The 22,079-nt window shown below is 50.6% G+C and overlaps 2 protein-coding genes across 2 annotated transcripts; both read right to left on the bottom strand.

Annotated features, from left to right (window-relative positions):
• Window positions 1-12,540, bottom strand: LOC131569702 (uncharacterized). Its single transcript, XM_058821964.1, has 20 exons — window positions 11,845-12,540; window positions 10,863-11,077; window positions 10,657-10,717; window positions 10,401-10,496; window positions 10,069-10,233; window positions 9,835-9,960; window positions 9,406-9,626; window positions 9,069-9,103; window positions 8,626-8,984; window positions 6,601-6,725; window positions 6,130-6,212; window positions 3,686-4,203; window positions 2,603-2,817; window positions 2,397-2,457; window positions 2,141-2,236; window positions 1,843-2,007; window positions 1,609-1,734; window positions 1,275-1,495; window positions 962-996; window positions 1-854 (listed from the first exon to the last, which is right to left on the bottom strand). The coding sequence occupies exons 1-20, from the start codon at window positions 12,460-12,462 to the stop codon at window positions 592-594; spliced, it is 3,804 nt and encodes a 1,267-aa protein (XP_058677947.1). The 5' UTR covers window positions 12,463-12,540; the 3' UTR covers window positions 1-591.
• Window positions 12,541-16,150: 3,610 nt separating this feature from the next.
• Window positions 16,151-21,672, bottom strand: LOC131569926 (keratin, type II cytoskeletal 6C-like). Its single transcript, XM_058822249.1, has 9 exons — window positions 20,979-21,672; window positions 20,140-20,354; window positions 19,884-19,944; window positions 19,483-19,578; window positions 19,178-19,342; window positions 18,152-18,277; window positions 17,681-17,901; window positions 17,261-17,295; window positions 16,151-17,156 (listed from the first exon to the last, which is right to left on the bottom strand). Exons 1-9 carry the CDS (start codon window positions 21,588-21,590, stop codon window positions 16,846-16,848), a joined length of 1,842 nt encoding a protein of 613 aa, XP_058678232.1. The 5' UTR covers window positions 21,591-21,672; the 3' UTR covers window positions 16,151-16,845.
• Between the last annotated feature and the right edge of the window lie 407 nt (window positions 21,673-22,079).

The raw sequence follows: 22,079 nt of genomic DNA, 5'->3' as shown, positions 1-22,079 counted from the left end.
TTATTGGTACTGAATGACCCTGGGGCCAGGGCACCGGTAGGAAGCAGCTGATTCAAACGACAGAGGGGGGCAACAGGGCCACACACTCCAGGCAGGAAGGAGAGGAGGGAAAAGGATCCGTAAAACATTAAAGCTGCCAAATTACTCCACCTGGGGAAGGTGGACAGCTCCAGACACCTGTTTCTCACTCCTAAATCTGACTATGGGGCATCATCTCCTTCCTTTTGTTTATGTGGGCTCCTGACACAGCTGGAGCAGGATGAGGGGGACCCATGAGGGATGCAAGGGAAACACAGGCCTTAAAAAGTGACAGGAAAGAGCAGTTTTCCACTGCTACTCCTCAGCTGGTGCAGCAGTGCTGGGGAGCTCTGCAGGGCTGGGGACCCACAAGGGAGATGTTTCACCCCAGTGGGGCTCAGTGAGAGCCAGGCTGGGCCAGAGAGATGTGTCTTGATTTCAATCTCACTTTGGGGAGATTTCCCCCAGAAACAGTTTCTTTCCTCCTGAATACCGATGGGGATGGAAGAGGCTGTGCTGCTGGCGGGAGGAAGAGGAAGGTGCTGCTTTCCCTGGGAGGACGGACATGAGGGCTCAGTATTTGACCCCGGAGGATTTGACCGTTGTGGTGGTGACGCATCTCCGCACAGAGGAGGAGCCTCCCCCGGCCATGAAGCTGCCACCTGCAGTGCTGCACATCCTCCCGCTCCCGGAGGAGAAGCCTCCGCTGAGGATCCCTGCTCCCATCCCGCAGCTGCCGCCAATGATGTTCGGGCCACCAACCGTGCACACGCCTCCTGCACTCAGGCCATTGCTGGCAGATCTGCCTCCGCACACGGTGCTTCTGCCCACCACAGCTGAAAGAGAGGGAGAGGCTCGCTGAACACCAGGCAGCATCCTGGGAATCTTTACAAAAACAAGGATGAAGGTAATTCAGCAGAGAAAACAATGTGCGAATACTTACAGACATTCACATTGGAGGGGTTCTCTAAGCAGAGCCTGTGTAGGGAGAGGAACATCAGTTGTAAATCTGTATACAGTCAGAAGCAAAAGTATTCCCCAGATATTCCATTTATATCATGTTTCATATAAGATCAATCAAGACCCCTGAAAAGTACTCCCCATGGGAACCATGTTTCTGTTTTGTCTTCAAAATTTGGAGGAAAAAAGGAAAGTAATCAAATTTTAATGCTAAAAGTGTTGTGAGGGATGGTTAAAGATGAATCTGACCCAAGGGGAGACAGAACCCTGGCCTAGACAATTGTAGGAGGTCTCACCTGTTCTCCTCTCCCTCCAGGAGCTTCCTGTACATGGCAATCTCAACATCCAGTGCGATCTTGATGTTCAGCAGCTCCTGGTACTCCTTCAGCAGGCGAGCCAGCTCCTCCTTGTCCTTGCTCAGAGCACATTCCAGCTCTTCCAGCTTCCTCCTGGCATCCTTGGTGGCCATCTCCCCCCTCTCTTCAGCCTCAGCAATGGCTGACTGCAGATGATGGTTCTGGGGAGAAGACAGTAAATTTCCTAATTCCCTCTGCCCGCCCTCTACTGGAGCATCCTCATGGCACAAACAAGAGGGAAAACAGAACCCGAGAGACACTGGCCAACCCCTACCTGCTTCTTCACGTTCTCAATCTCTGTCCGCAGCCTCTGGACATTCCTGGACAACTCCTGGATCTCAATCTTGGTGTTGCGGAGGTTGTCCCCATGCCGGCCAGCTGTGCTCTGGAGCTCTTCATACTGGAGGAGTGGGAACAGAGACACCCATCAGGGACACAACCAAACAAAAGCTCAGGTGGTTCAAACAGTGGGGACTGTCCCAGGAGCCTCGAGCCCTTCCCAACTCACCCGGCTCTGGTACCAGGCCTCAGCCTCAGCCCGGCTGTTCTGGGCAATCTGCTCGTACTGGCGCCGGACCTCCTCGATGATGCTGTCCAGGTCCAGGTGCCGGTTGTTGTCCATGGACACCACCACGGACAGGTCCCGGCTGATCGTCTGCATCTGAGACAGCTCCTGCAACCAAGACATGAGTCAGAGGCACCATCCAACATCCAGAGGCATAAATCCACCCAGACACCCCATCCAACCTCAATGTTTGGCCTCCTCATTGCAACACCAGTGCCCCAGGAGAAGAGAGAGCTCCTACCTCCTCGTAGATGCACCTCAGGAAGTTGATTTCGTCTGTCAGAGCTCCCACCTTGGCTTCCAGCTCAACTTTGGTCATGTAGGCACAGTCCACATCCTAAAGGAAAGATCTCAGAATTAGACCATGGCTTCCTTTCATCGCACAAGAACTGTTGGCTCTTCCTGTTGGCTTCTGCCCATCTTGGAGCTGAGTCCTTCCCATGTCTTTACCTCCTGTCCCCCATCACCCTATTCCTGCTGGTGTCTTCCACACTCACCTTCTTCAGCACCACAAACTCGTTCTCAGCAGCCGTGCGACGGTTGATCTCCTCCTCATACCTGTGGTGAGACAGGACGAGGTGAGACTCTGAGACCCCCTGTGAGACCCCTGGGGGTGCTCATCTGCAGTGGTCACTCCACCCGCGGGGTCTCCGCATCAGCCCCGCTCTCCCCCTCATCCCTCCCTGTCTGTCCCCGCACTCACTTGGTTTTGAACTCCTCCACGTACTGCCTCATGTTCTGCAGCTCCGATTCCAGCTGGCCCCGCTGCCCCAGCAGAGAGTCCAGCCTCCTCCGCAGGTTCTGGATGTAGTTCTCAAAGATGACATCCAGGTTCTTCCTGGGCCCCGACGGCCCTTGCTGCTGGAGCAGCTCCCACTTGGTGGAGAGCACCTTGTTCTGCTGCTCCAGGAATCGGACCTACAGCCGATAAAGCGTGTGTGAGACATTCACCAGAGAGACATCCCACTGCTCAAAGCTCCAGGGAGCTTTGGAAGGCCATGGGAATCAATCCCCAAAACCCTTCCCACTGCTTCCGAGGGGAAAATGCCTCCCTTTTTTCTCCTTTTTTTTTTCCCCATTATTGTTAAATTCCTCTTTCCTCCTCCTGTATCTCTGCTCTGTTTTTTTATTTTTTTTCTTTTTTTCCTGGGGGTAGCTATTGAAATGTTTCCATTACAGTCTTACAAATTATTTCCAATATCAGTCAGGATTTTTTGATGTTAATTTTCAGGAGCATCAGATACTTTTTGACCTACCAGTGAATGAAATCCCATTGGTCTCCATATTCAAGAACATTCCTCTTATCAGCCACAGAAATGATTCCACATACACATCATATATTTAAAAGACATAGAGCACGCTTATAACCAAAATTCTCCCAGTTCAGATTATTTAAAGGGAGCTCATCTGCCCTTAAACTGAAAGAAGAAATGATTGTGAATTTTTTTTAATTTCATTCCTAGATTTTAAGTTCCTTGAGAAAAAAAATTATCCCAGAGAAAGAACAGACTTAAATAAGCACTTTGATCACTGAGCATATCCCCATCCCTCTGGCCTGTCTACACTGAAGTGAAAAGCAGTGCGCATCCACCAAACCTGGAGAAAGTTGTTCAGTTTCTCTGTGGATGCTAAATTTTGACACTTCCTCAGGAGGAAACCAGGTGGAATGGAATGGAAACAATTACAGCCCAACACTGAGCTGAGAAGGACGATATTTCCTTCTCCAGAGCACAAGGAATTTCTGCAGTTTTCCCATTCCCAAGCAAATCCAGCTCCAACCTCTCACCTTGTCGATGAAGGAGGCAAACTGGTTGTTCAGAGTCTTGATCTGCTCCTTCTCCTGGCACTTCACTTGCTGGATCTGAGGGTCAATGTCAACGTGGACTGGCCGCAGGAGGGTTGGGTCCACCTGCACCGGCTGGATGCCTCCAGGGAACCCGGGGCCACCTCTGATGGGGCCACAAAAGCCACCCATTCCTCCACCAATGACACCTCCTCCAATGCCACCGAATCCTCCTGGAAATCCTCCACCAAAGCCACCAATTCTACAACCGTAGCCACTGCCGTATGAGCTGCCCATGGAAATCCTTGTGCTGCCACCCAGGTTGTGGAGGCTCCGGCTGCTGAATCCTGCACAGTGTCCGCCACCTCCAATCCCCCTGGATGTGGAGAATGAGCTGTAGCTGATCCTGCTCCGGCCGCCGCCTCCAAAGCCACCACCAACAGCAGAGCAGGAGCTGAATCCCCTTTTGCTCCCAACTCCGAAGCTTCTGCAGACAGACTGACGAGACATGACTGCTTCTCCTCAAAAGAGCCCAAACTGGAGAAGGTGAGGAGATCCACAGAGCTAAGCTGGGCAGAGAGAAGTGCTCAGAGTCTTCTCTGGCTCCACAGCTCCAGGCATTCCCTTTTATCTGCTCCTGGAGGTGGGCTGGGACAACTTGGGCGTGAAGAGGAAACAAATTTACTGTCTTCATCAGCTTGGTGCGGTTAACAGATTTTTTGCCAAATTGGTGACTCCACCCAGAAATCCGCTTCACCATGCAGAGGGAAAAGCAGGAGCACCAAGGTAGGTCTCTGTGAGTAAGTGGACTCCCATATCTTTATGTCATCAGGAAAAATATATTTTACAGTGATGTTGTCATGTTCTTCCCTCCTCCCACTTCCCTGCCTGCTCCTAAGGTTGTCTGACTCGAGATTTTTTTGCCTGACACTCCACACCAGGCAAGGATTTTGGTGAAACCCAGATAGAATGAGTCTTTCACAATTCCCCCAAGCACACACCTCATCGCCTTGTTAAGCAGAAAATTCCCAATGGCTTTACAAGTGGAAAAATGCTGTATCATTAACATTTAACAGGTCAGCATTTCTGTTTTAACCAGAAAGGAGCTGCTTAGTTCCTTCCTAAGAGCATCAGGTGGAATTTTTCCCTCCAAAATGTGTCCCACAAAGTCTGAGACAATCAGGTCCTGGGATTCTGAGCACCAGAGCAAGAGAACAAGGATGTCCAACTCTTTGCTTGTGCTTTTCCAATGGCCACAGGGGTTGTCAAGCCACAGAGGATGGAAAGGACGCTCCAGGCAGTAGATGTTGTAATGATGACCGACAATAATGTTTCATTTCATGCACCAGCTCCCCAGCAATGGGTTCGGACACTCACATGAAGGACATCTTGTAATGTACCTTCTGAGCCTCACTAATCAAATAAATATTTTTGTTACATTTATTGATTTTATTGGTAAAAAACACTAACATTTCCTTCATTCCTATTTCCTTAAAATCATGAATAAAAGTCAAGGGAAGTACATATCTTGAAGCACTTCAGCACTCAAAAAATATCCTGGTTTTAAGCTTCTCAGCTGCCTGTGTTGAGTTTTCATCATCATACCGGAGAGATTTGGGCAGGTAAATGTGGTTTGAAAGCATCCCTAGAAATCAGCTGGTGGCCATGGACACAGCAAACACTTTGGAGAACCAGCCCAGGAAAACACTTCCAAAAGCCACGGGAGGAATCACAAACATGAATTTTATTTATTGTCACTGGGATGATGCTTCTGGAACCACAGGCTGTGTGGAATGGGAGGAAGGAGAGGACATTACCCTTGACGTGGATTCAAATGTTGGCCAAGATTATCCCACTCTTAGGGACTCAACAGTTGCCAGCAGTTATTCAGCAACTGAAGGACACAACAGGTCGCCAAGGATTATCCCGCCATTAATGAACTAAACAGTTGACAAAGGGCTATCCCACCCTTGAGGGACACAAGTCATGGTTGGCCAAAGGTTGCCCAGGTGTGTGTTCCTGCAGCTGGAGAATGGACAGCATCCCCACAGCACGGAGGGGACACCCTCCTTTCCAAGAGCAGCTGCAATCAAGATGGGCTGGTTTCTCCATGGTCATCCCCCAGATGGACATTTAAGCTCTCCAGACCATCCTGCAGCCCAGCTCACTTGCTCATGAAGAGCAGCCGGGGCAGCTGCAGAGTGGTGCGGGTTTAGGTGGAGAAAGCAGGTTGTCCCTTCTCCTGGCCTCCCTCCCAGCTGCCAAACCCATGGTATGAAGGCACCAGCACTTCACTGGAATATCCCACAAGGAGGTTCACAGCAAGGAGGAAGATCTGCAAAGTCAGCCAGATGCCTGGGTGCTGACCACACTCAGCTCCTGCAGATAAGACGCCCAGACTGAGTCACTCTGACGTCTTCAGACAAGATGTGCAGATTATTCCAAACCTGGAGTCACTGTAGTCTCCTCCAGGTAAAACTCGACAGGCAGCTGGGCTCCAGCCATGCCCTCAGATCTCTTGCGCAAGGAGCTGTGCACAGCAGAATCAACACCAGGGAAAATGTGAACTCGGCAGAAAACACGGATGGAGACCAAAGCCACGCTCCGGCTTCACATCTAACCCAGCCAGGAGCACGGAGGAGGTGTCGCAATGACTCTTCACAGCAGCGCTACAACGCCATGTAAAGTTTGTTGTAAAGTTTAGAAGAAACAGGCCCTTAAAATTATACACCGAAACAGGTGATTAAACACCAAAACAGGTGACTCTTGCCCCAAGCCAAACCTCAAAGTGCTCCTGGCACAACACCAGTTTTGCACAGGCATTGCCTACTCAGCATCTTTATTTGGGCCAAACCCAGCCACAATTCCAGCTCCAGCACCCTTCAACGTGGGGAGAACCCCCTTTTCCACAAGCTCACTGCCTTTCCTGGACCTCTTCCTCAGTCTGCAGCTTCCTATCCCACTCTGGCAACATCAGCAACTCCCAGAGGCTGTTGTGGGACTCCTGAACCACCACTGACAGCATTTTCTGTCTCTTTGATCTCTCCAGGTGGTGGAGAAACCACAGATCAAACACTCTGGACTCCCCTCCCAAGCCCCCATGTAGGAAAGACATTTTTGTGCTGTTCTTGTGAGCCAGCAAAGCCTTCCCGAAGATAAGGAAAGCCTTGTATCTCTCTCAAGGAAGGTACCAAGGATATCACCATGACAACATGAAGAAAGAGAGAAAATCAAAAGATATGGACTTTAGTTGGCTCACATGGCTCCTTTTCACCTATTGAAGGTTTTGTTTCTTTTTCATGACCAATGGACAGTGTATGTGTTTGTTAAGCAAATGTAAATATCCTGTAAAACTATAAAGGCAACCTCTTGCTTTAATAAATAGCCCTATACAGCCTTCTGATCTGAGTCTTGGTGCTTGCGCCGTGTTGTGCTCTATAGCAACACCCCCGCCTTGAGCTCCTCCAGATCTGTCCTGCTCTTGGAGCAAGGATGGGCCACTGGGGAATTAATTGGCTTCTCAGGGAGAGGATGGTACCTGAGCTCATGGATGGGGATGAATCACACCTTCCCAGCCCATCATGTTCCCATGGCTGGTCAGGGATGCTACGTGGCTCTCTGGTGCTCCCCCTGCTCTCTGGGTGCCAAGCTGTGCATCCCACCTGGCCATCCCACAGCCCAGGTGTGCACCAGAGGCAGGTGCTTGACCAACATCCTGATTCATTGTGATCCATGTTCACCAGCTTCCCCACCCAAGGGGCTCCTACCCTGACACTCCCTCATCACAACTCGAAGACCACTCAGAGGCAGAAAACTCAGATGACTCTTATCCAGTGTTGGCTCCCACCTGCTGCTGCTGATTCTCACTATCCATCAGCCCCTGTGGGTCTCTACTGGTCTGGAAACAGGGCACTGGGAATGTTCCTGACCAAATCCCAGGACAGAGGTTTTGGCAGACCCTTTGCAGAGCTTCCAAAATCCAAGAGGGATTGAAAAATCCCTTTCCTAGAGCTTCAGGAATCGGAATGTTGCCACATCTGGAGAGATGTGACGCGGGCACTGAGGCACTGAGTGCCTCTGTGTGCCTAAAGCTGAGCCCAAAAAACTGGGGCAGGGCAGCTTGTATTAGCTCAATGACTGGGAAGATACTGGAATTCTTTGTGCTGGAGCTTTCCAGACCCATCAATTGCAGAAATCTGCTGTGGGAGTAACTCTACAGGATTCCAGGGATGAACTGTATGATTCACTGTGTCAGGAGATGCCTAAGAATTGAGAAGGCTCCTGTATTCCTCAGTTTGGTCTTCTGCTGCCTCAGTTACTGAGTGTTGTGTGAACTGAGCATCCAGCACCCAGCATCCGGACTTGTGCCCTCAGGTGAGAGTCAGTCGTCACTTGAGCTGTGATGGCTGCCCTGGTCCACCCCACCTGTTCACCTCCATCAAAGCACAGGTACGACATATTGAGCAAAGAATGACCCTCCCAGCTTCACAACGAGCTGCTTGCCAAAGCATGAACCGCCCTGCCCAAAGTGGCTCCCGAAGCATAGACACAACAACATCATGAATGTTCTCTGCAATTTATTGGGAATGGCAACATCCCAGGGAAGGAGGGCAGGACACACACACAGAGGAAGGGAGCTGGGGATGCAGAACAGGAGGAGAGAGGAGGAAAGAGGAGTTTTATACACATTTGCCAAAAGAAATGTACAACACAGCAAGGAAGGCAGAGCAGCCCCTCCTGCCGGGCAGCTCCCGGTGCCAGCACACCCACGGCATCACCACCAAACCACTGGGTGGGACCAGCATCTGGGAGAAGCTGGCTGGGAGGGACACAGTTCATCCCATTGCACGACACCAGAGCTGGGCTTCAGGAGGCTGGGCTGCTGCCAGGGGGAGAGAGGAGGTGCTTCTTTCCTTGTCAACCTTCGGGGCTCAGAATCTCACTCCCGAAGATTTGACCGAGGTGGTGGTGACGCATCTCCGCACGGAGGAGGATCCCCCGCCAGAGCCGCACATCCTTCCGCTTCCAGAGGAGAAGCCACCGGAATACATTCCTCCCCCCATCCCACAGCTGCCGCCCATGCTGCCTCCTCCAAAGCTGCTGCCTCCTCCGCAGATGCCGCCTCCTCCCATTCCTCCTCCCATGCCGCTGCCGCCTCCGAATCCTCCTCCCATGCCGCAGCTGCCACCTCCGAATCCTCCTCCCATGCCGCTGCCTCCGAATCCTCCTCCCATGCCGCTGCCTCCGAATCCTCCTCCCATGCCTCCTCTGCCTCCAGAGACAGTCGTCTTGCCTACCACAGCTGGAAGAGAAGCACAGGTTACTCACCTGTTGCCCAAAAGAACAAGTTCTACCACTTCTGAAGGACCCCAGGGCAGATACTTACAGACATTGACGTTGGACATGCTGTCGTTGCACAGCCTGTGAGGGAAAATGGGACCAGTTATTCCACTGGGAAGTGCACAGCTCTTCAGCTGAGAATTTCCTTTTCTTGTACAAGTTTATGTTTCTCAATTATTCTTTTAAAAAATGAGCAACCTATTCAAATTTTTTTCAGAATTTTCCAATTATTCTTTAGAGAAACAAGCAACATTCTTTTAAGATGAAAAACCCACTCAAGTATGTTTAAGCCTAACATAATTAATATATACTTGGGAATTAGAGTGTGAATGGCACAAAATCAATCTTTAGTGTGGGTTCAAAGGTTTTACCCAATTAGGTACCTGTTCTCCTCTCCCTCCAGGAGCTTCCTGTACATGGCAATCTCAACATCCAGTGCAATTTTGGTGTTCAGCAGCTCCTGGTACTCCTTCAGCAGGCGAGCCAGCTCCTCCTTGTCCTTGTTCAGGGCACATTCCAGCTCTTCCAGCTTCCTCCTGGCATCCTTGATGGCCATCTCGCCCCTCTCCTCAGCCTCAGCGATGGCTGCCTGAAGCTGCTGGTTCTGAGGAAGAGAAAACCAGTGTGTGAGATCCCTTTTGCCCACCGTCTACTGGAGCATCTTCATGGCACAAACGAGGGGGAAAACAGACAGACATAATCTATCTTCTCCAAAGGGTTTGAATTTTCATGATTGCTTTCCCTCTCACCACCCAGCCCCATCCTGACCCAGCACAAAGCTGTTACCCAAGGAGGAGCTGATGGTCCCCTACCTGCTTCTTCACATTCTCAATCTCAGCCCGCAGCCTCTGGACATTCCTGGTCAGCTCCTGGATCTCCATCTTGGTGTTGCGGAGGTTGTCCCCGTGTTTTCCAGCAGTGTTCTGGAGCTCTTCATACTGGAAAAGTGGGGACAAGGACACCCATGAGGAACAAAGCTGACCAAAAGCTCAGGTGGTTCAAACAGCGGGGACTGTCCCAGGAGCCTCGAGCCCTTCCCAACTCACCCGGCTCTGGTACCAGGCCTCAGCCTCAGCCCGGCTGCTCTGGGCAATCTGCTCGTACTGGCGCCGGACCTCCTCGATGATGCTGTCCAGGTCCAGGTGCCGGTTGTTGTCCATGGACACCACCACGGACAGGTCCCGGCTGATCGTCTGCATCTGAGACAGCTCCTGCAACCAAGACATGAGTCAGAGGCACCATCTCTTGAGGGGGGAGAAGAGAGTAGCTCCAGACAACCTCTCCAGATCAAATCCACAAAGACGCTCAGTCCAACCTCAGTGACTTTGGTCACCACACCCTCATTAAAACTTCACCAAGGGGAAGAGAGAGCTCCTACCTCCTCGTAGATGCACCTCAGGAAGTTGATTTCGTCTGTCAGAGCTCCCACCTTGGCTTCCAGCTCAACTTTGGTCATGTAGGCACAGTCCACATCCTAAAGGAAAGATCTCAGAATTAGACCACGGCTTCCTTTCATCGCACAAGAACTGTTGGCTCTTCCTGTTGGCTTCTGCCCATCTTGGAGCTGAGTCCTTCCCATGTCTTTACCTCCTGTCCCCCATCACCCTATTCCTGCTGGTGTCTTCCACACTCACCTTCTTCAGCACCACAAACTCGTTCTCAGCAGCCGTGCGACGGTTGATCTCCTCCTCATACCTGTGGTGAGACAGGACGAGGTGAGACTCTGAGACCCCCTGTGAGCCCCCTGGGGGTGCTCACCTGCAGTGGTCACTCCACCCGCGGGGTCTCCGCATCAGCCCCGCTCTCCCCCTCATCCCTCCCTGTCTGTCCCCGCACTCACTTGGTTTTGAACTCCTCCACGTACTGCCTCATGTTCTGCAGCTCCGATTCCAGCTGGCCCCGCTGCGCCAGGATTGATTCCAGCTGCCTCCGCAGGTTCTGGATGTAGTTCTCAAAGATGACATCCAGGTTCTTCCTGGGCCCCGACGGCCCTTGCTGCTGGAGCAGCTCCCACTTGGTGGAGAGCACCTTGTTCTGCTGCTCCAGGAATCGGACCTACAGCCAACAAAGCGTGTGTGAGACATTCACCAGAGAGACATCCCACTCCTGGGAGATTTGGGTGCCCAGGGAATCATTCCCCATCTATGTCTCATTCAGGCTCCTGAGGTGCATGAGAAGCATTATTTAATTTATTTGTTATTAGACGATTAATTTTGAGTCATTCTGAACTTCTTCCCTGGGGGCAAAGCAATGTTCCCAGTAAAGACATCATCCCAATTTTCCATAGCATCAGGATTGGACTTTGTCATCATCTTTCCAGCACTGAAGTCAAGAAAGATGAAATTTTTATTCCCTAACCACCCCTGCATTCTCTTGGGATGGATTTTCTATTTCTTTGACTTCTATTTGAAATTAAAATAATCCAAGAGTATTGGAAAGGGGTTTAATGCTCTGCAGTTTCTAGAATCAGGCTTTGAGAAGAAAGTTTCATCAAAAAGCAAATCCCAGCAATGAGAACTCTTAGGACAATTAAATTTACAGTCATGACTTTGCCCTGAATCACCCAAAATGAGGCTGCAAAAGTGGCTTGGCTAGACAATCCCCAGAATATCCTGCAGATGTTCTCTTTAATCTTCCATTAGCACAAAACCTCCTCTACTGTTTGGTGTTACTTATAAGGTAACACCTGACTAATTACAATTTGATGCTGAGGCATTGGTCTGACAACTCCAACTGTTCGTAGGTGAAAAAATTCCCAGTCCATAGCCCAAGGAAGTTGTTTGACATTCCACCTCCAAAAAAACCCCATCCTAAACTCTCACCTTGTCGATGAAGGAGGCAAACTGGTTGTTCAGGGTCTTGATCTGCTCCTTCTCCTGGTTTTTAACTTGCTGGATCTGGGGGTCGATCTCAACATGGACCGGACGCAGGAGGCTGGGGTCAACTTGCACCGGCTGGATGCCTCCAGAGAAGCCTGGACCACCAAAGCCGCCCATTCCACCCATTCCCCCACCGCCCATTCCACCACCAAAGCCACCCATTCCTGCCCCACCACCCATTCCACCACCAAAGCCACCCATTCCTGCCCCACCACCCATTCCACCACCAAAGCCACCCATTCCCATTCCTCCACCACCCATTCCACCACCACCCATGCCTCCACAGCTCATTCCTCCACCAAGGCCACCCATCCTGCCACCGTATCCACCACCACCATAACATCCGCCCATGGCAATCCTTCTGCTGCCCCCTGTGCTATGGAGGCTCCGGCTACTGAACCCCCCACAGTGTCCTCCTCCACTTCCTCCCCGGGATGAGGAGTACGAGCTGTAGCTGATCTTGCTCCGGCCACCACCGCCTCCAAATCCACCACCGACAGCAGAGCAGGAGCTGAATCCCTTTCTCCCCCCAGCTCCAAAGCAGACAGACTGACGAGACATGGCTGGTTTCTTCCAAGCAGAATCAAAATCCAGAAGAGCAGAAAGACCAACAGAGTTGATGAGGGCAGAAAGAAGTCTGCAGAGTCTTCTCTGGCTCCAGCAGCTTTGGGCATTCCCTTTTATCCGCTGCTGGAGGTGGGCTGGGACAGCTTGGGCGTGAAGGTGGAAAGCAATTTAGTATTTTCATCAGCACGGGGTTGTTGACAGATTCTCCATGAGCTTTGCCATATTTGGGGCTTCCCAGAAACACACCCTGTAATCTAGAGGTGAATAAAAAAAGAGCTTCGAGACACGTTTCCATGACTAAGTGGACTCTCTTATCTTTATGACATCTTGGAAATCAATTTTATTCATAAACCCCTTTTCTGCACCCCCTCATTGGCTATCCAGCCCTCATTAGTGACTCCCAATAATTCCAGATAAAGATCTCCCTATCGAAGCTCCACAGGAGACAAAAGTTTTGATGAAATCCCAGCTATAATATGGCTTTCACAATTCCTTACACACACCCTTAATCTCCTTTTTATATGTTAAATTGCATTTGTGTTTCAGATGTTTCCCAATCCTAAATGGGAATTCATGACACCAAAATTTGAGGAGACTCAGCATATTCTCCTGATAGAGAGGAAAAATATCTCCTTGGAGCATGTGGTGTCACTACAGTGGGAGTGTCTTCTGCCTGTAGACTGAATTCCCTCCACTTGCAACTCCGCAAATCTGGGATAACCAGCTGGGGCTTTGGATGATGCTGAAGCAGAGGGAAGAATATGACTGGAATCATCCTGCTCTCCTCAGTGTTCTGAGGGTGACAGGGAATGACAACTTGAGGAAGAATGAAGGGACACATTGGGAACCCTTTGGCGACAATGTCAGGGACAGACAGACAAACACTATGGAAGAGGAGCGACAGATGAACAATTTGAAATGGTAAGGGGTTCCTGCTACTCTGGTGAATCCCACAACCTCTGAATTATCTTTTTTTCCCCAAAAATGAGATGACTGATGTGGAAAAGCCTGCTGAGAAATGGAGCTGTTACAACCCCCAAGGCACAGTATAACCTTTTGCTTCCAAATAATTTATTGGGAAAGGAATGTCATTTAGAAATGTATTTTATAAAATGTCTCTGAAATAAACCCTCTTTTTGTGTGTGTTACATGTAAATGAAATTTAATTAATTACAGAAAATACAAATAATATCAATGTGCTAAAAAAAAAAAAAGTAAAAAGTAGATTTTAGTTTAAAAGGAAGCCAAGTCTGTAAATACTATGTAAGAGGCATTCTAAAGGTTTTATCTACCTGGATATTATCAATTAAATACCTGAATAATTTAATGAATTAAATAGAAAATGAATGTTCACATTTTTCTAGAAAACAGCACAAGGAATGAAAAAATTGCAGAAAATGCATGTTCTAACCCTTGAAACATGCATTTAAGGCCATTCAAAAGACCTGTATATGAACACAGAATTTGAGAAGGAATTTTCAGAGTTCCCAGTGAGATCTAGTCAACTAAACGTGGTTTGAAGGTAACAAGAGGCATCAAAAACTGAAATGTCCCTGACTGTCACTGGGACAGGGGTACTGAGCCCCGCAGTCAACCTGAAACAGGGAGGGGAGAACATTCCCCTTGAGGGAGTCAATGGTCAGCCAAGGGTTATCCCACCCTTGGGAGACACAACAGTTGGCCAAGAGTTATCCCACTCCTGGGGGCTCAGTAACACTTGAATGAGAGTTGTCCCGCTCCTAGCTCCTGGTTGGTCAAGATTATCCCCCTCTCAAGGGATTCAGGTAAGAGTTGGCCAAGGATTGTCCCACCCTTGTGGGACAAGGTTATCCAGATTTGAGGGGGACCAATGGTTGGCCAAAGGTTGCCCAGGTGTGTGTTCCTGCAGCTGGAGAATGGACAGCACCCTCAAAGCACGGAGGGGACACCCTCCTTTCCAAAGGCAGCTGCAATCAAGATGGGCTGGTTTCTCCATGGTCATCTCCCAGATGGACATTTAAGCTCTCCAGACCATCCTGCAGCCCAGCTCACTTGCTCATGAAGAGCAGCCGGGGCAGCTGCAGAGTGGTGCGGGTTTAGGTGGAGAAAGCAGGTTGTCCCTTCTCCTGGCCTCCCTCCCAGCTGCCAAACCCATGGTATGAAGGCACCAGCACTTCACTGGAATATCCCACAAGGAGGTTCACAGCAAGGAGGAAGATCTGCAAAGTCAGCCAGATGCCTGGGTGCTGACCACACTCAGCTCCTGCAGATAAGACGCCCAGACTGAGTCACTCTGACATCTTCAGACAAGATGTGCAGATTATTCCAAACCTGGAGTCACTTCAGCCTCCTTCAGGTGAGACTCAACACCAAACTGATCCTTCAGATCTCTTACACAAGGAGTTGAACATGGTAAGATCAACACCAGGGAAAATGTGAACTCGGCAGAAAACACGGATGGAGACCAAAGCCACGCTCCGGCTTCGCACCTGACCCAGCCAAGAGCTTCCATCATGGATCTTGCACAGAAGAGGTGTTGCAACAGCTCCTCACATGGCACTACAATGCTGTGTTCTGGATTTTAAAGCTGAGAAGAAACAAAGTGTTAAAATTAAGCACCAAAACAGGTGACTCTTGCCCCAAGCCAAACCTCAAAGTGCTCCTGGCACAACACCAACTTCTCAGAGCCTTCTCAGAATCTTCTTGTTGCGCCAAACCCAGGCACGTTCCCCAACCCTGGCACCCTCCTGCTGGGCTTCCAGTGGTATAATTGTCTCTTCCAAGAAGTTTGTAGTCATTCCCTTTTGCCTTTCCTGGACCTCTTCCTCAGTCTGCAGCTTCCTGATCCACTCTGGCACCATCAGCAACTCACAGAGGCTGTTGTGGGATCCCTGAACCACCACTGACAGCATTTTGTGCCTCTTTGATCTCTCCAGGTGGTGGAGGAACCACAGCACACCTCAGATCAAACACTCTGGACTCCCCTCCCAAATTCAAACCTTGAGCTCCTCCAAATCTCTCTCCCTCCTGCTCTTGGAACAAGGATGAGCCGCTGAGGAATTAATTGGCTTCTCAGGGAGAGGATGGTACCTGAGCTCATGGATGGGGATGAATCACACCTTCCCAGCCCATTGTGTTCCCACGCTGGAATCATGGCTCATCCTGGGGCAGATGAGTTTGTGGCTGACTGCAGCCAGTGGCAGGTGCCTCACCAGCATCCTGATCCATATTCACCTGCCCTCCCGCCACTGCACACGGCACCAGTGGTGCCATCTCCTTCAGCAGGTCAAAGTCTCCTGCACCTGGAGATGATCCCAAAGGAACCTCAGAAGGAGCAACTTAATTTCATTGGTTGGTCCCAGGGGTGCGACACCTTCCGTCTAGTCCCTGTTCATGGCAGGGGGTTGGAATTAAATGATCTTTATGGTCCCTTCCAATCCGAACCATTCCATTATTCAATGATTCCAGGTCTCCAACCTGGGGTCTTATTTCTCATTGTTCAGCAGAAGGATCCAGACCTCCACCATTGCAGATATAGGCTTGTGCCTCCAGGGGAGAGTCAAGAACATCATCTGAGCTGGGGCACCTGCCCTGCTCCATGCCCACCACTGATCTGCTCCCTCAAAACATAGGGACAGGCAGGGGAAAAACGCCCTCTCCCACCCTGCCCAGAGCAGCTCCCAAAGCAACAACACAACAATCGTGAATATTCTCTGCAATTTATTGGGAATGGAAACATCTCAAGGAAGGAGGGCAGCCCACAGAGGAGGGAGGGAGGTGGGGACACTACGCTGTGTCATGGGAGCTGGGCACTGAAGGACAGTTTTGTTCTCCTTAGGAATAGTCTCCAGGTGTGTGTGCGGTGTCGCAGGTGTCACTGAGAGCCGGAACTAGGGGAATGGAAGCTGTAGCTCCAGGGAAGGTGTGCTGGCAGCACGCCTGGGGCTCCCAAGCTGCCCAGAAGCTCCACCCTGGGCCAGCTCCTCCCTCCAGCCGCCTCCTGAGATGCCCCCTCCCCAAGGGATGAGTCCCACTTGCCTCACACCCACCCTGACCCCAAAGGCCTGCAAAGGGAACAGCAGGATGGACACACACAGAAGCACCCCAGGGACACAGAACAGGAGGAGGGAGGAGGAAAGAGGAGTTTTATACACATTTGCCAAAAGAAATGTACAACACAGCAAGGAAGGCAGAGCAGCCCCTCCTGCCGGGCAGCTCCCGGTGCCAGCACACCCACGGCATCACCACCAAACCACTGGGTGGGACCAGCATCTGGGAGAAGCTGGCTGGGAGGGACACAGTTCATCCCATTGCACGACACCAGAGCTGGGCTTCAGGAGGCTGGGCTGCTGCCAGGGGGAGAGAGGAGGTGCTTCTTTCCTTGTCAACCTTCGGGGCTCAGAATCTCACTCCCGAAGATTTGACCGAGGTGGTGGTGACGCATCTCCGCACGGAGGAGGATCCCCCGCCAGAGCCGCACATCCTTCCGCTTCCAGAGGAGAAGCCACCGGAATACATTCCTCCCCCCATCCCACAGCTGCCGCCCATGCTGCCTCCTCCAAAGCTGCTGCCTCCTCCGCAGATGCCGCCTCCTCCCATTCCTCCTCCCATGCCGCTGCCGCCTCCGAATCCTCCTCCCATGCCGCTGCCTCCGAATCCTCCTCCCATGCCTCCTCTGCCTCCAGAGACAGTCGTCCTGCCTACCACAGCTGGAAGAGAAGCGCAGGTTATGTTCCCGTTCCCCAGTTGCATGCTCTGTCTCTGATAAAACAGTCTGATGCTTTTTCTGAAGGACCCCAGGGCAGATACTTACAGACATTGACGTTGGCCATGCTGTCGTTGCAGAGCCTGTGAAGGAAATTGGACATTTTAATTACCCAATAAAAGAGAGGTTGTAAAAACTTTAAACTGTGTTTTGACTGTCCAATCATTTTCCTGATTCACCCTCGTAAACCACTTTGGAATCACTAAAAGACTGGAGGCCGGAAGAGGTTGGAAATTCCTCTTTACAATGAGGTTTCTCCAGATTTGAGATGCATTAAAAATTCACCAGTGGCAGAGATGGGGCAGCAGCTCTGCCACCGCTAGGGAGACAGTTAAGGGTCCTGACCCTCAGAATATCCCACAAAGTATCAAGCACAGCATTTACCCTTTAGCCCAAAGAATTGGTTTGAGATTTCATTTAATATTCCAGGTGTAGATCACAGCACCCAATGAGAGCTCAGTTGTTTACCTGTTCTCCTCTCCCTCCAGGAGCTTCCTGTACATGGCAATCTCAACATCCAGTGCAATTTTGGTGTTCAGCAGCTCCTGGTACTCCTTCAGCAGGCGAGCCAGCTCCTCCTTGTCCTTCTGCAGGGCACTCTCCAGCTCTTCCAGCTTCAACCTGGCATCTTTGAGAGCCATCTCCCCCCTCTCCTCAGCCTCAGCAATGGCTGCCTGCAGCTGTTGATTCTGGGGAGCACAACGGGAGCTTTCTCAGACCTCATTTTGTCCCTAAGGATCAGTCCTCAGACCCCCAAGAGGAGAAATCCAGAGGCAAATAAATATATGCATGAAGTGAACTTGGGGTGACAGAAGGTTTCCGCCCCACTCATGGTCTTTTGTGATGCAACCTGCTGCCATCTTCCCCTGAGACACCAACCAGCCCCTTCCTTTCTTCATGTCCTCAAATCTCATCCCTGAGACATCAACCAATCCCTACCTGCTTCTTCACATTCTCAATCTCAGCCCGCAGCCTCTGGATATTCCTGGTCAGCTCCTGGATCTCAATCTTGGTGTTGCGGAGGTTGTCCCCATGCCGGCCGGCCGTGCTCTGGAGCTGCTCGTACTGATGGCACCAAGACAGATCGACCCATCAGTGACACGTTCCTGGTGCCTCAAGGAGATTTGTCCCCAGTTTCAAGGCTCAGGTGACACTATGAGGACCCACTGCACTGACGATGGATGCCCAGCTCAGTGGTCAAGGTGGCTCTGGGACTCAGTCATGGGGCTTGAGCTTTGAAATGCATCTTAGTGACACTATAAAGCATCTCTTTGCTTCTGAAAAGTCACTTGGTCTGGAATTTTCTCATTAAGGTGCATTTTGGGTGATTTTTATCCAGAGGTGCCTTAAGTTTTACTGTTCATGTTATCCAGATTCTGTACTGCATTAGTATATAACTCTGAACTTCATATAAAGTGTTAGCAAGTTCTACTCACAGTTTAGAGAGACAAAACAATCTTTTTCCAGCCCAAAAGCCAAGCTTCAGGCCCAAAAAGCAAAAATAACAGCAAATTGAGCACAGTCTGGAGGGATGGGACTTAATAACCTGAAGCTGTAATTGGACAATTAACCTCAGTATGTAAATGGACCAAAACCTATAAAAGTGTGAAAACTCATGAGCCCTTGTCCATCTTGGGTCCACCTTGGTAGCCCTGGCTGGCTCTTGTACTGACCAAGGTGTATCATTTGAAGGCCTTTTTAATAAATACCTACTTTATTCCTTTAACACTGCCTGGCCTCTGCTCTAGGCAGCCTCCCAAGGCATCAGTTTGTGCCACACACCTCGGTGAGTTTGGGAGGCATTGGAAACAGTGAGTCAGATCCCTCAAAAGCAGTTCAATCCCTCTGGATGTTCCTTGCGCCACAAGCTCCAGCCCCGTTAGCTTGAAAAGATGTCTCACCCAGACATAAATTATTGTAAATCACCCAGCCACACCCAAGAGTCTCGACTGCTCCCTGACTCACCTGGCTCTGGTACCAGGCCTCAGCCTCAGCCCGGCTGCTCTGGGCAATCTGCTCGTACTGGCGCCGGACCTCCTCGATGATGCTGTCCAGGTCCAGGTGCCGGTTGTTGTCCATGGACACCACCACGGACAGGTCCCGGCTGATCGTCTGCATCTGAGACAGCTCCTGCAACCAAGACATGAGTCAGAGGCACCATCTCAAGCCTAAATCCACCCAGACACAGACACCCCGTCCAACCTCAGTGTCCTTGGCCACCACACACCTGATGAAAATTTCAGCCTCCCAGGAGAAGAGAGAGCTCCTACCTCCTCGTAGATGCACCTCAGGAAGTTGATTTCGTCTGTCAGAGCTCCCACCCTGGCTTCCAGCTCGACTTTGGTCATGTAGGCACTGTCCACATCCTAAAGGAAAGATCCCACAGAAAATAAATTTTTTCCTCTTGGGAATCCTTCAGGCCTGTGGGAATCGCCATTTGTGCTGAGAGTTTGATGTTATTCACTGGGACATCATTATGCTTATATATAATAAACCATATATGTAAATAATTAAAAGTAAATAGTGTTATGGTGTCATCCACTTATGCAAATTGACTATAAGGGATTCTGGATATCAGCTGGGACATCTTAAAAACTCCACAATTCCCATTCAAGCACAGGTAAAGCTGTGGGAAATATTGAGGGATTATTTTGTGATTCCCGTGACTCACCTTCTTCAGCACCACAAACTCATTCTCAGCTGTCGTGCGCCGGTTGATCTCTTCCTCATACCTATGGAGAGGAAAAGTGCAAATTGTATTCCTGGACTTTCCTGCCTAAGGCCATTAGAAACAAACTAAAAGGGAAAAAATCACTAAATTAAAATATTTGGGCTGAAAAACTATCTCCACTATCACCATAAAAAGCAGTGGGGAAAAATTAAAGTGACCAAAAGGCTGCTTGAGCTGCTCCTGGCTCCGCACTCACTTGGTTTTGTAATCCTCGACGTACTGCTGCATGTTCTGCAGCTCCGATTCCAGCTGGCCCCGCTGCGCCAGGATTGATTCCAGCTGCCTCCGCAGGTTCTGGATGTAGTTCTCAAAGATGACATCCAGGTTCTTCCTGGGCCCCGATGGCCCTTGCTGCTGGAGCAGCTCCCACTTGGTGGAGAGCACCTTGTTCTGCTGCTCCAGGAATCGGACCTACAGCCAAGACATGGAGGACCCACCATCACACAGGAACAGCTCCCACCAAAACATCGCTTGCATCACTCACAAAGATTTGTATGGAGATCAGAGAACCAATTAACTCTGTTTTTTAAAACTTTCTGTTGGTGCCTAAGTTGCAAAATCAGGAAAAGAAGGAAATTTCTAATATTTTTCTACTCAAAGGAGTTTTTACACATTGCCCTTACTCCAAGTCTGTCCCCATCACAGGTAGTGTGGAAATCTGATATCCAGCCTAGATTTAAAATCCTGGAGATTTGAAAGAGAAAAATATATAAATTAATACTTCAATGGGAGGTTGTTTGGGCAGAGAGTGGTGGAGGAGGGAGAATCTGTGCCCGAAACCTGCGGAGGTTGAAGGTGTTGAACCTGCTTGAGAACGTAAGCTCAGAGTAGAGCTTGGTGCAACAGGACAGATGAAAGCCCTGGAGACATGGCTTTGATCTTGTGTGGAGGAGAGATTCCCATCTCTTCCCTTAATGAAAAGGCTCTGCTCAAGTTTCTCTGCCTGCTGGGATTTAGCTCCAGAAGGACATTTCTGCGCAACTGTAAAGTTCCTCCTAATTTAGGCCGTAATCAGGCACAATCCCCCCCTCTCACCTTGTCAATGAAGGAGGCAAACTGGTTGTTCAGGGTCTTGATCTGCTCCTTCTCCTGGTTTTTAACTTGCTGGATCTGGGGATCAATCTCAACATGGACCGGGCGCAGGAGGGTCGTGTCAATCTGCACTGGCTGGATCCCAGGGCCACCTCTCCCAGGTCCACCCATGCCAAAGCCTGGGCCACTAAAGCCACCCATTCCTCCACCACCCATTCCACCACCAAAGCCACCCATCCCACCACCAAAGCCACCCATTCCTCCTCCACCCATTCCTCCAAAGCCACACATTCCTCCTCCTCCTCCTCCACCCATTCCACCCCCAAAGCTGCCGAGACCCCCGTAGCTCCCGCCAAAGCCGCCCATCCTGCTGCCGTACCCGCCACCGTAGCACCCGCCCATGGAAATCCTGGCGCTGCCCCCCATGTTGTGGAGGCTCCGGCTGCCGAAGCCCCCGCAGCGCCCTCCACCTCCAAATCCCCTGGACACAGAGTACGAGCTGTAGCTGCTCCTGCTCCGGCCGCCGCCTCCAAAGCCGCCGCCAATTGCAGAGCAGGAGCTAAAGCCCCTTCTGCTCCCCCCTCCAAAGCTCCTGCAGACAGACTGACGAGACATGGCTGGTTATCCTCAAAAGAGCCAAGAATGGAGAAGCTGAGGAACTCGACGGGGTTGTGGGTGAGGAGGTGGGTGGAAGAAGGGAAGTCAGTCCCTCTGGCTGGAGGGCAGCGGACGCTCCCTTTTATGTGTTTCTGGAGGTGGGCTGGGTCTGCATGGGCGTGAAGGAGGAGACAGGTCCTGTCTTCATCAGCGTGGCGTGGCTAAAGATTTCCATCTCCAATTTGCCAAACATTGACCCTACCCAGAAACACACCCTCTAATGCAGGAGAAAAAGCAAAAAATATCCAAATGGGGCTCCCAGCACTCCACGACTAAGGAATCCTACACCTTATGGAGCAGCAAGAGCCTCCCTGGGATATACTAGGCATTTTTTTTCCACCTTTTATCCACTGGGGTTGTTTCCCGGCTTGTATTTATCTTTAAATCTCTCACTCCAAAGCCCCATTGCAGGCAGGCATTGCAGTTCATGCCAAGTTGTAGCCTGGC

Source organism: Ammospiza caudacuta, chromosome 31 (assembly GCF_027887145.1).
Source record: "Ammospiza caudacuta isolate bAmmCau1 chromosome 31, bAmmCau1.pri, whole genome shotgun sequence".
Lineage (NCBI taxonomy): Eukaryota > Metazoa > Chordata > Aves > Passeriformes > Passerellidae > Ammospiza > Ammospiza caudacuta.
The sequence above is the reverse complement of the archived record's forward strand: the minus strand, read 5'-3'. Positions and strand labels throughout refer to the sequence as shown.

Bases quoted from the DNA above. Each gene is read 5' to 3' on its own strand.
- LOC131569702 (XM_058821964.1), bottom strand. From the start codon at position 12,462: ATGTCTCGTCAGTCTGTCTGCTTTGGAGCTGGGGGGAGAAAGGGATTC. The intron at 2,008-2,140 runs GTAGGAGCTCTC...TCTTGGTTGCAG, and splicing joins TGAGGTGCATCTACGAGGAG to GAGCTGTCTCAGATGCAGAC. The intron at 997-1,274 runs GTGAGACCTCCT...CTCCCTACACAG, and splicing joins CTGGAGGGAGAGGAGAACAG to GCTCTGCTTAGAGAACCCCT.
- LOC131569926 (XM_058822249.1), bottom strand. From the start codon at position 21,590: ATGTCTCGTCAGTCTGTCTGCAGGAGCTTTGGAGGGGGGAGCAGAAGG. The intron at 17,296-17,680 runs GTAAACAACTGA...TTTCCTTCACAG, and splicing joins CTGGAGGGAGAGGAGAACAG to GCTCTGCAACGACAGCATGG. The intron at 17,157-17,260 runs GTAAGTATCTGC...CTTCTCTTCCAG, and splicing joins CATGGCCAACGTCAATGTCT to CTGTGGTAGGCAGGACGACT.